This window comes from Carassius carassius, chromosome 28 (genome assembly GCF_963082965.1).
Source record: "Carassius carassius chromosome 28, fCarCar2.1, whole genome shotgun sequence".
NCBI classification, from domain to species: domain Eukaryota; kingdom Metazoa; phylum Chordata; class Actinopteri; order Cypriniformes; family Cyprinidae; genus Carassius; species Carassius carassius.
Genome location: NC_081782.1, coordinates 14,159,486 through 14,174,376, shown reverse-complemented (window position 1 = coordinate 14,174,376; position 14,891 = coordinate 14,159,486). Strand labels below are relative to the sequence as shown.

The 14,891-nt window shown below is 37.7% G+C and overlaps 1 protein-coding gene across 1 annotated transcript in view; it reads right to left on the bottom strand.

The window, feature by feature from the left end:
- Window positions 1–5,407: 5,407 nt before the first annotated feature.
- sik2b (salt-inducible kinase 2b) overlaps window positions 5,408–14,891 on the bottom strand; it is a 44,623-nt gene continuing 35,139 nt past the window's right edge. The window contains exons 11-15 of the mRNA XM_059514483.1: window positions 11,750–12,034; window positions 10,727–10,887; window positions 9,452–9,559; window positions 8,938–9,029; window positions 5,408–8,021 (exon numbers count right to left, since the gene is read on the bottom strand). Of these exons, the coding sequence (XP_059370466.1) occupies window positions 7,466–8,021; window positions 8,938–9,029; window positions 9,452–9,559; window positions 10,727–10,887; window positions 11,750–12,034 (1,202 nt within the window). The 3' untranslated portion in view covers window positions 5,408–7,465. The remainder of the gene's footprint in view (window positions 8,022–8,937; window positions 9,030–9,451; window positions 9,560–10,726; window positions 10,888–11,749; window positions 12,035–14,891) is intronic.

The following is a 14,891-nucleotide window of genomic DNA, read 5'->3' as shown; positions in this document are numbered from 1 at the left end:
CTTATTCTTTCTCCGTCTCTCTTTCTGCCTACAGATGGCTGAAAAAGGTGAATGCTGTAGCAGCAAAGTGTGGGACTACTTCTGCAAATACTTTAACTTTAGTATTATAATTTATTTACAGTACACACACAGACTGTTAACACCAGCTTCAACTGGAAGAAAGTAAAAGTGTTAAATGTTTAAAACCAGACTGTTTTTTGATCATTAAAAAATATATACTTTTGATGTGCAATTCATTGACATCAATAGTCAATCAATTGCAATAGTCATTGAGACTGTAATCTAAGGCTTTTTTTTAACATAATCCATTCTGGAAAATGGTTTATACAGCCCACAGTTTATAGGAAATGGGTCTAATATCCAGATTATTTTTAAAATCAAAATATCGGCTTATAAATCGGCTCTTTTCGAGTTAATATCGGCATCGGCCCCCAAAAATCCATATCGGTCGGGCTCTAATTCTTAAGGCATGTAGTCATAGATCAGGCAGACTTTAGCTCAGTGGTTTGCATGGGTATTTAATACCATCTCATTACCTCATTACTATTCGTTAGTTGTCTAAACCTCAAATTAATGCTGTTAGCAATTACGCTTATAAATGGCCACGTAGTATATTATAGCGTGTAAAACAGAACTAAAAGTGATGTGGACCGCTGTCTTGAAGAAAGTGGATGTTCAAGGTACACCGCTTTTTAAGCTGCACTATTATCATTAAGTCTATGTACTTTCTGTGTAGCTGAGATGGGTCATTGTTGCCAATTGTTTTCAGATGTTCCTGCTTGTTTAAGCAGGATTATGCAATGGCAGCTGTGCTGAAGATGGCTAATAATCACTTTGTTTAAACATTCTGAAATTCAAAGACCCGATGGCACTGAGATGCGGTTACTCCCAAAATGCTGTGTTTAGTTTCCAGTGTTGTTACATCATTCAAATGGTCATTTTATGGAATCCCAAATCTACCATTTCTCCACTCTTACACAAGGTGTTCCCCAAGCTTCAGTATTTGGCACATTTTTCTTTTCTTCACTTTCGTTTCTTTGAGTTGATGTCATCTATCAACATGGTCTCAACATCCACTGCTACGCTGATGACATTCAGATTTCAGCACTGGCTGAATCATCACTTCTGTCAGCTTCCTTGGTGCATATATCTGTGGCATCAAGTACTGGATGAACTCTGACTTCCTGAAATTTGGCCATTGTGTGATGATTAGTCAAAGGCAAAGCCAGATTCATGAGTCAACATTCAAGTTTAAATTCTCTAAAAACTATCTAGGTGTTAGTTGACTCATCCCTATTTTTAAAATGACACTTGTTTTTTTTTTTTTAATCTGCATACCATTGTCAGAAACTCACCATGACAGGCCAGATTGAACCTACATGAACAAGCTAATCATGGCCTTCAAAATTACTTAAAAAAAAAAATTACAGGCATACTGCATCAATAATGCATTAGCCTTTTAACACATTGCTTAAGGAAATGTTTAGTGTATTTCTGTTTGCAGTTTTGAACATGGGTTCAAATAATGTTAATCATGTTATGTTAGAAGACAACAAACAATGCAATCAACTCACAAAGACCAACGTTCATTGACATGGGAACCTGAGGACTACTAACCTCAGTTGCCTTGGATTGAGATTAAAATCTACAGCAATTTTAAGGTTTTAGAAGAATAGCTTTCTCTCTGGTATACCTTCTGTTTCTGTTCATCTGGCTTTGAACATACAAATACCAATATTATTTCTAATACCATATATTTAATTATATCTGAACATTCTGAGAATTTGAAAAGATTCTAATTGTTACATAATCACTGTAGCAGTTATTGTTTCATTATATTGTAGCATACATTGTGTCACCATTTTAGTTGGTGCTAAACAATTGAGACAGACAGTTATAAAATGATCTATCATATGTCTAAACATGAGGAAAAAAAACTGCTGCAGGCTGATGCAAATCGAAATTCAAAAAACACTGTGCCTGAGGCTTATTAACAGGACCGCATTAGATCAGTTGTTTCTGTCCAGTTTAAAAGACTATTTTAATCTGTGCCAATCATGATGCTCCCCTGAGGATAAGATGTCTGATATCCACTTAATTATTCTTTTGTAATAGGATTCTACAGAAATGGGACTAGTGCATTAACCACATTTATCTCAGACATAGCTCTTCAAGATTATCAAGAGTAACACAATTCTACTGTCAACCTGGCTGCCATTGCAAGACATAAGTAACGATGTGACGTGTTTATGCTTTATGCAAGTAGAGCAGTAACCAAAAGTAGATATTGTACTGTAATTTCACACTTTCTCATTGTTCCAGGTAATAATGAAATGGATTGAATTCAGCTGAACTGCAATGAGCAGACAGCATGTGTGAAATGGACAGTTTTTCAAACGGTTGGAAAAGCCTTTTGCCCACAAAACGATTTGAGTTGGGTAAGAGAAATATTTAGTGGTTGTTGATTTCGAGAACAGTGGGGGGAAAAACAACAGTTTCTCCACTTGTGTAATTTGTGATCATTCTTGTGTGGTGAGCTGTCTGGAAATAGGACTCTTGTCTCATGTGTGACCAGAATGAGTGAGAGAGAGTGAGAAAGAAAGGGTGAGAATGTACATGGAAGTGTGAATGGGAACAAGTGAGCTTGGGTCATGTGAAAATCACAGCAGAGAAGAGGAAGCTCGCTTTGAGAGTGAACTCTAAATGCTCTACTGAACAGCACTGAACAAATTAATTGAAACGGTCTGATAGGGAATCGAATGTTTTGTAAGCAGAAGTGCACATAATTAAACCCACAACCCCCCTACACACCAACACTGAATTTAATTAAAATACTTTGTGATTTCTATAATCTGAGGATTTGAAAGAGGCTTTTTTTTTGCATTACATTGCTTTTCAATTGTTTTATCTATTTTATCTTGAACTCCATTTGAAATTAAATGGACCATACTGCAAGTGACTTTGCTATTTTGAGGTACATCTGAGTGAAACTTGATTTTGTGTATCAGCAGTTGATTGGATTGATGTTTAGTAATTGTTTTTAATTTGGAAATATTTTCATGTGAGTGACAGGTTGCCCAGTCCTTGTAGTGGTGCACATGAAGCAAGAGTCATGTCATAGAACTTAGTCAGGGCAATGCCATATTTAATTTTTGACAGGAATGAAACCAAGCCTTTAAGTTTTGATTCCTGTCAAAATGTAGGGATGGAAGTAGGTTAAAATGTTTTCAATGGATTGCACTGTTGCACCAACTGTTGAAATAGAAACCCTTTCACATTTCAGGGTTTCTCATTAGTGGCAGTCTTCATAGAACTGGACTATTTGAACTATTTGCTCAACAAAAAAAAAAAAAAAAAAGATTTCACGACTTGATTGATAACGGTAGACAGGAGAGAATGATGCCAAATCCATCCCTCACAGCATCATTTCCATAAATTACATTTTTTATTTTTAAGTGCATATGATTTAAAATAAATATAATGTGAACGAACGAATAATTTATAATAAATACTACAATATTCAACAATAATAATATAAAAAAACGTTTTGTTTTCATGATGACACTATCTTGAGTGGCGCGATTTTTAGAAGGCGCGCGAACCCATCATGAAAGGCGCGATTTATGTAACGGTCCGGCATATCCGTTTAGCGCAACGTTCACAGTGTCAGTTTAGGTTTGACAGAAATGTCTCGTTTATACAGCAGTTTAGAGGAGTGACTAACGGCTGTATTAACAAATACCCAAAGTCAAGCAAAATTGACGGGAACGGCTCCGGTGGAAGACAGTGACTGGATCTCAAACCTTCAAATGACACACGGCTCTGTTAGTTAAGTTACCTAATACACACATAAAAACCATAAAAGGTAGACGCCTGTGTGTGGGTCATTCCTGTTATACAGTGACGTTTATGTCCCAATGATTTATCTAATCATATTTTCTGTAAAATGAGTCACATATTTATACGATATGGCTTAAATTGTATATTTAGGACTTCTTTATAACTTAAACAGGGATAATAGAAATTATAAATACTATTTTGTATTTTCATTGATATGCATTCAATTTTATTATGTCCTCAGTGCAAATTAATCAACTTCCACAAGAAATATAAACCATAAAATGATTAAAAAAAAAAACTCAAAATGTGTTTTAATCATATTATAGACTAGGCTAAACTGCCTCTAATCATACATATAAATCATGTGAAAATAGTTTTTTTTTTTTTTACAATTTTCTTACATTTTCGTGTCCCTAAAGTCATTTTCCACCCTGTTATACTTTCTCGCCTTCCAAAAACCGACTGCAATTTCATTGAGACCATTTTATAAAAGTGACAATTTATTTTTCATACTGGAATTCATCTGTACAAACTGAGGTAAGCTTCAACTCTTTTTTTTTTTTTTTTTTTTTTTAGTTTTTGAAATGTTATCATGCTTTTCCCACCCTTTAAGTTCCACCCCGTTAGGCTATATTATGGAGAATGTTTGTCCTATCAAAAAAATGTAAAAACAAATCTAACATAGTCATAAAAGTTCTGTTAATCTGTAGAAGGTTAGCTAGCTAAATGTTGATCACTCAATGAGCTATGGCTAACTATGCTCAAAATTTTTCCACCCAGTTAGATTCCACCGTTAGGTTAATATGGAATGTGCAACAAACAGGGTGGAAATTCTGAATTATTATTTTTTTAATTTTTTTTTGGTATCGTTTTGAAACAATATTATATAGGTGCAGTTCCACACATTACAGATGGGAAACCATGCAGGACAATGACAGAAAGCCTGTCCACCATTAACCCACCTGTTAACCCTGTTATTCTCCTTTCCACCCTGTTAGACAAGTCATTTTAAATAATAATTTCACAGCAATGTTAAATGTTTGGCATACTTTTGTCTTATTTTGTGAGGTGAGGAGCACTAACAGCATATGTTTTTGAGCAATTTTTTTTATTATTGTTATATTTATTTGTTTTATTATTATTTTACAACCCTATTGGCACAAAAAGTACCTGTTCTTAATAATTAAGACATATTCTAATCATCAATCATTGTTTTGTTATTGTTTAAAAAAAAAAAGTAATAAGATGCCATAAAGGACATATACTATCCAAGAAAAACTAATTATTGTTTAACATTTACATTATTAACATGTTGTGATAACTATCTATATGTCCCTAACAGGGTGGAATATTTTCATGGCCAGTGTCTGAACAATCTACCCCTAATTAATATTTTTTGAGTCCCCGAGCTTGACCAATATCCATTCCTAATAGTTTAACATGTCACTATTTTGGTAAAATGCAAAAAACATAAAAATCATGTAACTTTTTTTCCCAACACTTATGAAGCCAAAATGTTACGGCATAGCAGGGATGACCCGTGTAGTGTAATGTCCACCAGATAAAATAAGACACACATAAACGCTTTTATTCAATAAATCTTTTTTTTTTTTATCTTAACAGCACATTAGCTTATGTGTGGTCAACAACCATGAAGGGAAATGCAGGATTGTAGGATGTCTAAGGAACGGTGTTAGCCAGCAGAGGTGTGATTATGATATATGGCAACACATTCACTAATCTGTTCTTTATGAACATTTCATAAGAAATATTGCTATTAATACTGATTGACCAAAAAAAAAAAAAAAAAAAAAAAAAGCACTGTTACGAAGCTGAACAAGAAGCTCCAAACTCCACATGGTGGGGTTATACAGGAACACTTCTGAGGGGACTTTGGTTTTGTACCTTTGTAAAACTTGGGTCTACATATGTCCTATAACAATACCAACAGAATCAAACTGAAAAACAAAATTATTAAAGAACAATTCACCCCAAAATAAAACTCTAACATCATTTACTCACCCTCATGTCACTCCAAACCAGTATGGGCCATTTTCACGATACTTTCATCATTCTTTTGCATTCTTTTTGATGCTTGAAAGTGTTTCTCAGACGAGTGTCATCCATACAAGTTTGGATTGACATGAGGGAGAGTAAATACAGAAATTTTAATTTTTAGGTGAACTATCGTTTTAGGATCTTAATTTAAAAGGAGGAAGAAAAAGGCACACCGAACACTATCACATTAAATACAAAATTTGTTGCATTTTGAAAGCACTTACAAAGTTTCTAATCCCTACTTTACACAAAACAATCACCAAGTCACGCTCTCTCTGCATCCTTCTTTGAGAGAGCGCTGGAGCACATTATTAGAAAGAGATGAATTTTGTGTCTCTTATTTGACAAAACTAGCAGAGCAGGTTCACCTCACCCATCTGCCGTCTCCTCAGCTACATTTCCTTAACCTTGCTTGACAAAGTGCTCCAGTATATTATCTGCCTTAATACATGTTCTGTTACAAAGCTTCGAACATTGTGATCAGTTTGTGTGATTATCATTTTCTGTAGAGTATCTGAAATCTGAGTTTAGTCACAGACTTGTCATTTCAAGTAGAACAGATTTACTAAGTACTGCTAACAAAAACAATTTCTGTTTTGTCTGACATAAATGCAATGAATTGGCCGAACTATCCAGTGTCTTGTGACCTGATGTGTATGCTAGTGTAAAGGGGTAAATACCAACAAAATAATAATAATTGAATTCTAAATCATTTAAACGCATACCAACACCACCCATTGAGGTGATGTAATCTGACTTATAAACCACTCCTTATTAATCACCAACATGTAAAGAGAGTCATGACTCATCTTTCACAGTATGTCAATTCTGAGGAACTGTGATACAAGCAAACAAAATAACACTGTTGTGGTTAAAGGAGAGCAGATTGCTAATTTTAGGGCCTTTAGGATGAGCGTGAGGAGGGAATCCAATAAAAAAAGATCAAAATCACAGCTTTGTCCACAAATATCTGCAGTTTTGGCCATTTGAAAGTTGAGAAACATCTGGTGATAGCAGTTTTGGGTGGTGCGGTTCCAACTTATGGCTTCTTTTTTTCAGTTCCAGATGAATCAGTATATTGCTTCAATATTGCCATATGTTTTTAACTAACATTGCACTTACTGAGTGCGCATGACTAGTCTTTCATAATCAAAGTCAGACGCTTTGAGTAATTTTGTTCAGTACAAAACGTGTCAATATTTAATTGTGCTGTCGAGCAGGCTCTGTATCGCAGATCTAGGCTGTCTTTGTGCTACATACGGGCGTGTAGCGAGCAGCTCCTATCCTGCAGCCGGTTCGGAGGCAAGAGGAGGTGGGCCCCCGATGTGGCTTGCCCAAACGCCATGCCATCCGGCACTCTATTGTGAGAGAGCAGCAGGTGGGACCACTGGAGAATGAGGAGGGAGGTAGGGAGGAGTTTCGTGAAGTATAAAGATCACAGCTCACGTTCGCCACAACCTAAACATTGAACGTACAAACTCAATCCGTCCCCTTGATGTCATCTCATCCGTCAATTCATCCGTAGTGAGTCAGAAATCATGGTAATACTGGTTATTCGAGTCTCGGCTTAGTTTACCATCACAAAACCATGCTGGGAGTCCACTGTCTCCATCATTTCACTGTCCAGAAATGGGTCGGCCAACGCCAGCCCTTTGTACCCAGCCGCACCGCCCTCTGCGGTTGGAGGCGGCTGCCCCGGATCAAGCGGATAGTCAAATTGCTCCGGATACTGCACTTCTCCTGGGGCAGAGTGGCTTGGATCGCAGGCTGGGTAGGTGTAGTTCAGGGGCTCTAGCTGTTGGGGATGCAGCTGAGAGGAGAAGCTTTGTGGCAGAGGCTGCAGCTGAGCGTAATGGCCCAGGTAGGGTTCATAGCTCAGGGATTCTGGGTTAGGCTCCATTAGGGGGCCAAGCAGCTGTGAGTGTGCAAACTGAGGTGAGGCCTGGGGGCTCTGCGTCTGGTGATGTGCTGGTGCTATTGAACCCTGTGGCTGAGGTGGGGCTCCAGAATCCTGGTGGCCCATGGTTGCACAGGGAGCATAAGGATCCTCCACAATGTGCATCTGGTTGAAGTAGACCTGCATTTGGGATTGTTTCTGAATATACAGACGTTTCTGTTGCAGCCTGCAGATCAAACACAAGGGGTTTAACAGATGGATCACTGGTTTGACATCAAGGGAAAGTTTGTTTGTTTGTGTTTAATGGCATGCCAACTTCTGTGGCTATTTTCACGGCGAGAATAATTGTATTAGGTTTTTAAAATTTACTTTTGCTAAAAACTCCAAAACTGTATTTGGTTTAAGGGTATAGTTCACCCAAAAATGAAAATTCTGTCATTAATTACTCACCCTCATGTCGTTACAAACCCGTAAGACTTAATTAAGATATTTTTAATTAAATCCGAGAGCTCTCAGTGGCACAGCCACTGTGGAAAGTATCAGGACACATGCGCTTGCGTCCACTTCATGTAAACAGAGCATGCGTATGGCACTGCTGCTTATGTTAACACGCACATGTATTGTTTACATAAAGCGGAAGCAAGCACATGCATCGTGATACTTCATGATACTAGTGCACCGCTGCAGACGGGATGAGGAGGAGAAGAATTGTTAAATAAAGTTTTCTTTTTTTTCCTTAGATTTTGATTTCTTTGTACACAAAGTATTCTCGTAGCTTCGTAAAATTATGATTGAACCCTGATGTCACATGGACTATTTTAACGATGTCCTTACAACGTTTCTGGACCTGGGAACATTTCAGTTCAGAGGATAAGAAAGCTCTCGGATTTCATAAAAATTATCTAAAATTGGTGTTCTGAGGATGACCGGAGGTCTTATAAGTTTGGAATGACATGAGGGCAAGTAATTATTGACGGCATTTTCATTTTTGGGTGATCTATCCATTTAACTATGTTAAAAATCTTTAAAAGGGTTGACTAAATAAAAAAAAGTTCTCACAGCGTTAAACCAGCAGTCTAATGAAACATGCTTCAGAGATAAAGGGTTTGACATCAAAGGGAAAGCAGAGTAAACTTTAGTACCTGTGTTCCTGCAGCTGCTGCTCCAGACTGCGAGGAGTTTCTTTGCAGAACATCTGACAGCTGCTGGGGCTGTTGGCCATCAGTGTGGCTTTCTGTAGAGATACACAATGTCAAGGATTTTGATTTTGAGTTGTAGAAATCATTCTGCACTGCCATGAACAACTTCAGAAATACTGCAGTTAACTTGTGGCCTTTTATCACTTTTATTGATAGCAATAACAGAAAGAGGACAAACTATATATAATATAACACAAGCAGAGAATGTTGCGAGTCAGATTTGATCCCATTCGCTAACTGCTAGAGTATTAAATAATAAATTACATTATCTGCAAATGTCAAGAAACTACTACAAAACTCACTGACAAAAGATATTGTATGCGGCTGCTGGCAAGGTATTATGTGGTTTCTAGGGTATTCTTGGTGGTTGGTAGGATCTTGCTTTGTGGTTCTTCCACCAGGTGAGATCAATTGATGAGTTATTTAGATGATGTTGGCAGAAATAATGGTGTGTCACCTGTATTCTGTGAGAGAGGTACTGCGGCTCCAGACTCTGTCTCCTTGACAACAGTGCTGGGTGGGTTCCACCTGAAAACAGAGCCATGTCGTGCTGACCTCTTTCCTCCTGCACAAACCATACATACACACAGAAAACATGTCAGCGCCTCTCTAGGCAGCCACATTGACGGCTGTGCACTCGAATGCATGAATTCATCACTTGGTTATGAAAAGGCTGAATAGCTGTCCACTGACCCAGAGGGATTCTGGGAAAAACATGCCAGTCTGCTCCAGTAGCTAAGCCTTACCATGCCACATGCCTCTAATGGAAGGTCATTTTCACTGCTCTTTTTCTGCAATATTAGCCTAGTAAAATGAACTTGATTTCGAGCAGATTTTTTTCCTCAGACTTCACCTAGACATTGGCGCCTGCCCTGTGCCGGTATCCCTATGTGTTATTCCCATAAGTATTCATTCATACTAAATCTCTGTCTTTTGGTGAGTCTGCATTGGAGCATTGGGAACCAGTCACCAGCCTGTTACTCAACAATGGCTGCATTCAGTGGGCTTGCCGGATGGACAGTAAACAACTGACAATTGGCTGCTTCTTGTCCAGCAATTACATAAGCGGGGCTGTCTGTGTGTCAGTAGGGAGGTTAGAAGGGTAGAAGAGTTCAAGGAAGGGCATTCTGATACTTTCCAACTAAAGTAATGCACAGTGCTTCTTGGAATTATGCATTTCACAAAAATGGAGATTGAGAGGGTTTTGGTACCATATACATATATCAGGAATAGAGTCAATAGAATAAAATAATTTAAATCTATTTAAATTATTTTACTTAGAAATATGTTATCAGTATAACAGATTGAGTGTCATGTGATCCTTCAGAAATGAGAGCGAGAGATAAACAGATATTTAATATATATATATATATATATATATATATATATATATATATATATAATTATATATATATCTTTAAAATATATACAGACCTGTTTATTACTTCTCATGTTTTAAAAATAGGACGTAATAATTTTGTCAGAATTTCTGACTGGTTTTGAAAGTATAATGAAACCATTATATCATCAAATTTGGTAACTATGTAAAAACACATAATAACATATGTAGTTACTATTTTAACTTATTCTAAACATTTTTTTTTCTGCAGACCTCCAGGCGGCTCTGAGTTTAAAACCTCTGCATTAGTCATTCCTGATAGTAAGGGTTGCTACAAAACTGATTGGGTTAGCTCAAATCTGTGATTTCTAATAGCTTCCCTCGAGAACTGACCTGTAGTGCAGGATCCAATACGTCATGTGGATGGGCCTGAGGGCTCAGCAGCCCCAGGGAAGGGGTTTCTCCAGAGCCCATCTGCTCATACACCTTATTTAGCTCCAGGATACCTTTGGTCCGTGCCAGATTCTGTAGGTGCTGTCTAAAGGCCACCAAGCCTACATGGAGGAAGGAGTAAGATTATGAATAATAGCACTGTATTTCCAAATGACTTACAGACCATCAGATGATGTTCCACCCCCAGTGTCCACATCCATGTGTGGTCATGAATTTTCACATGGGAGTGTCAGAAAACAGGAAGTGACTCTCATTCCTTCAAGCCCACGCCACCTTCGACTGCTCCGGTGTGGTTCTACCATGTGACCTCACTTAACGTAGCTAATCAGTCTATTTCAGGAGAAGATATGTCCAGGCAGGCTGCAAATGCTTTATTCATTGCTCAAGTGTACATTAAAATGCTGTTTAGTGGCTCTTGACTCCTCTGCTGCTGAACGGAAGAGGTTTGAAAAAAGGATTCTCAGGTTATTTTAGGACTTCAAGTGATTAAGGGTAATTATTCAGGACACAGGATGAGAGAACTCAATAGGACCGAGTTGGCCTAATCTTCAAAGCGCTCTCTGATTCACTCAGTGAATCATCTGACAGGGGGTGGTGCATTTAGAGGAAAACAAGAGAGAAACAGGGAGAGAGAGTGTGAAAATAACAGTAAGCGTGAGAGAAAGAGAAGGAAGAGATATTTAATCTAATGCATAAACCACAGTGGAGTTCAAACATCTAAGATCATTAGTAAATGTTCAAAACTGTGCACTTATTAAAATTATTTTATCCATTAGAATTTATCAGTATAACAAACTAAGTGTCACATGGTCATTCAGAAATCATTCTAATATGATGATTTGTGCTGCTTAACATTTACATTACTGTACATTTTAATGCATCCTTGCAAAATAAAAGTATTACTTAACAAGAAATCTTGTGACTTTGGTATGATCGTATATAAAGTCACAGGATGCTGCTCACCTTGTGTGAGTGAGGTGTCTGATGCTCTGCGGCCCTCGCGGAAGCTGATGGGAGAGCGGTTGTGTGTCTCTCTCCTCTGGGCACCCAGTGCCTGCATGGCAGGGTTAGCAGACAGAGCGCTTATGAAGGGCGGAGTCATGCGGGTGACTGGTGTGTTAGCCAGGACCACCTCGTTAAGAGAGGGTGCGTCCTCCAAGAGACTGAGGTCACTGTGCATAGAGCCCATGTCGTACTCGGAGTCCACGCTACCCAGAGAAGGGTTATGACCCACGCTGAACAGTTTACCTGGTTGAGAAAGAAAGGTGACAAAGATTTATAGTCTTAAAGGGATACTCCACCCCAAAATGAAAATTCTGTCATTAACCACTTACCCCCATGTTGTTCCAAACCCGTAAAAGCTTCAGTGTAAGATTAAACTAGAGCCCGACCGATATATCGGCCGGCCGATATTATCGGCCAATATAAGGTAATTGCATTTAAATCGGCATCGGCATTTATAACGGCCGATGAAACATGAGAAACAGAGTCTCATGCTTCACTCATGTTATGAGTGTTGCATAGTGTGCCCACCAGAGGGAGCTCTACAGCCCCAGAGTTAACAACAGCGCCAGAAGTCCACTACAGAAGAAAACGATCAGCCAAGCCAAGGAGATGTAACTTACTGTTTTGACGGTGAGTCTGTCATTTGTCATGTGAAATGATTGTAGATTTAGTTCATACCCTGTATATAAAAACTGTGTGGTAGTTCTAGCTAACGGTCCTATCATTATCACTTCTAAATATTCTGTAACATCACTTACAGCCGCTAATGCATTGCTATATTAGATTAGCCACAAAGCTAATACCATGTTTATCAGTGGAAGAGCGCGAGCGTTAATAGGAGGTCAAACTATAACGTTAGCGTTTAACTTATTCTTATTCTATTGCGGTGTGTTTCCCACATAATGACCGCGTAATTGGGCCTTTCACACAGGACGCGGTATGCACGGCGCTTGCCGCTGGGCTCAGCGTTGCCCTTCAGATACAACGCGATTTGCGCTGCGCTATGGCGTAGGCGGAGTTTTAAAAACGTTTAGCGGGAGCTCTTTCATATTCTGTTGTTCCTCCTTTCGGTCAGCAACAAACATGTATCTGTCCCGTTGTAAGAAGCGAGCGATAGCGCTAGTCCTGCTGATGAGAATTAAGAGAGAAGCAAGGAAGAAGAGGCTACCCTCAGGTCCAGAGAACAATTTGGTGAATTCAGGCTGGTTACGTTACTCTAACGCTAATAGCTTCCTTTTTAGCAGGCCCCTTAACTGCTTGCTATTAACTTGTTTGAAGGTGGTTCTTCTCAAAATTGACAGCGGTGTGTTCATGACACTAACGTTAACCATTCAACTTCGAATTGATTCCGTAATCTTCCGGTAATAGTAGGCAAGACGATGTTTTGATTCAGACTGCACAAAGAGAAGAGGAGAAGATATACGGGTCTGTTGTGAATGTGTCTGTGAGAGCAAATATAGTGTAGTTACAGTAACTACAGTAGGTGCGTCAGAAATGATTAAACCAGAGGGGACATGTAAATAAATGTGAGCTGAACAAGCACTTTTTTTTTTACATATTGTTTCAAAGCAGCTTTACAGACATAACAGAAAAATGTTGAAATAATATTGTTAAATATAAGTAGGTAATACCTATTGCTTGACAAATAAAAAATATATATATTTCTCATTTTTGCCTATGTAGGAGATCCCAGTTTATTATTATTATAATTCTAATGATGACATGAGTAATGATACATGGTGATATTATTAATACACATGCTTATTCTTTCTCAGTCTCTCTTTCTGCCTACAGATGGCTGAAAAAGGTGAATGCTGTAGCAGCAAAGTGTGGGACTACTTCTGCAAATACTTTAACCTTAGTATTATAATTTATTTACAGTACACACACAGACTGTTAAAACCAGCTTCAACTGGAAGAAAGTAAAAGTGTTAAATGTTTAAAACCAGACTGTTTTTTGATAATTAAAAAATATATACTTTTGATGTGCAATTGTTTAGTAATTGAGATTGTAATCTAAGGCTTTTTTTTTTAACATAATCCATTCTGGAAAATGGTTTATACAGCCCACATACATAGAACAGGCAGATATTTTGCTATTGAATGTTGTGTAAGTGCAGTTTATAGGAAATGGGTCTAATATCCAGATTATTTTTAAAATCAAAATATAGGCTTATAAATCGGCTCTTTTCGAGTTAATATCTGCATCGGCCCCCAAAAATCCATATCGGTCGGGCTCTAGATTAAATTAAAATTAAATTAAAATTTAATTTATGCATTTAGTAGACGCTTTTATCCGAAGCGACTTACAGTGCATTCAAGCTATCAATTTTTACCTATCATGTGTTCCCGGGGAATTTAACCACCAACCTTGCGCTTGATACGCAATGCTCTACCAATTGAGCTACAGGAACACTCAAAGATGTAAGATATTTTGGATGAAATCCAGGAGGCTTATGAATAATAGGCATGGGCCAGTATGAGATACATTTTTGGTTATATAATTCATATACATATTTATATCATTTCATATAGTTATATTAATAATGATTATCAAAACGCAGTATACCTTGAAACTGGTAATCAGCCCATGACTAATGAAACTGACTTGGCAGTCTATGAGACAGTCACAAGCATCCCAGTTTTCATCCAAAATATTTTAAATTATGTACCAAAGACGAACAAAGCTTTTACAGGTTTGGAACAACATGGGGGTAAGTGATTGACAAAATTTTCATTTTGGGGTGGAGTATCCTTTTAACACTTCAGAAATAGATTATTGTGAATTCATTTTCTCCAAACTGATACTATTAAAGGGATAGTTCACTCAAAAATGAAAATTTTATGTTTATCTGCATACCCCCAGGGCATCCAAGATGTAGGTGACTTTGTTTCTTCAGTAGAACACAAACTAAGATTTTGAACTCAAACCATTGCAGTCTGTCAGTCTTATAATAGAGGTGAATGGGAATCATGGCTAAAACATAAAATAAAACTACAAAAACATACAAACAAAACCAAATTTAACCCTGCGGCTCGTGACGATACTTTGATGTGTAAAGACACAAAACATAAGAAACTGAGCAGTATTTATATATAT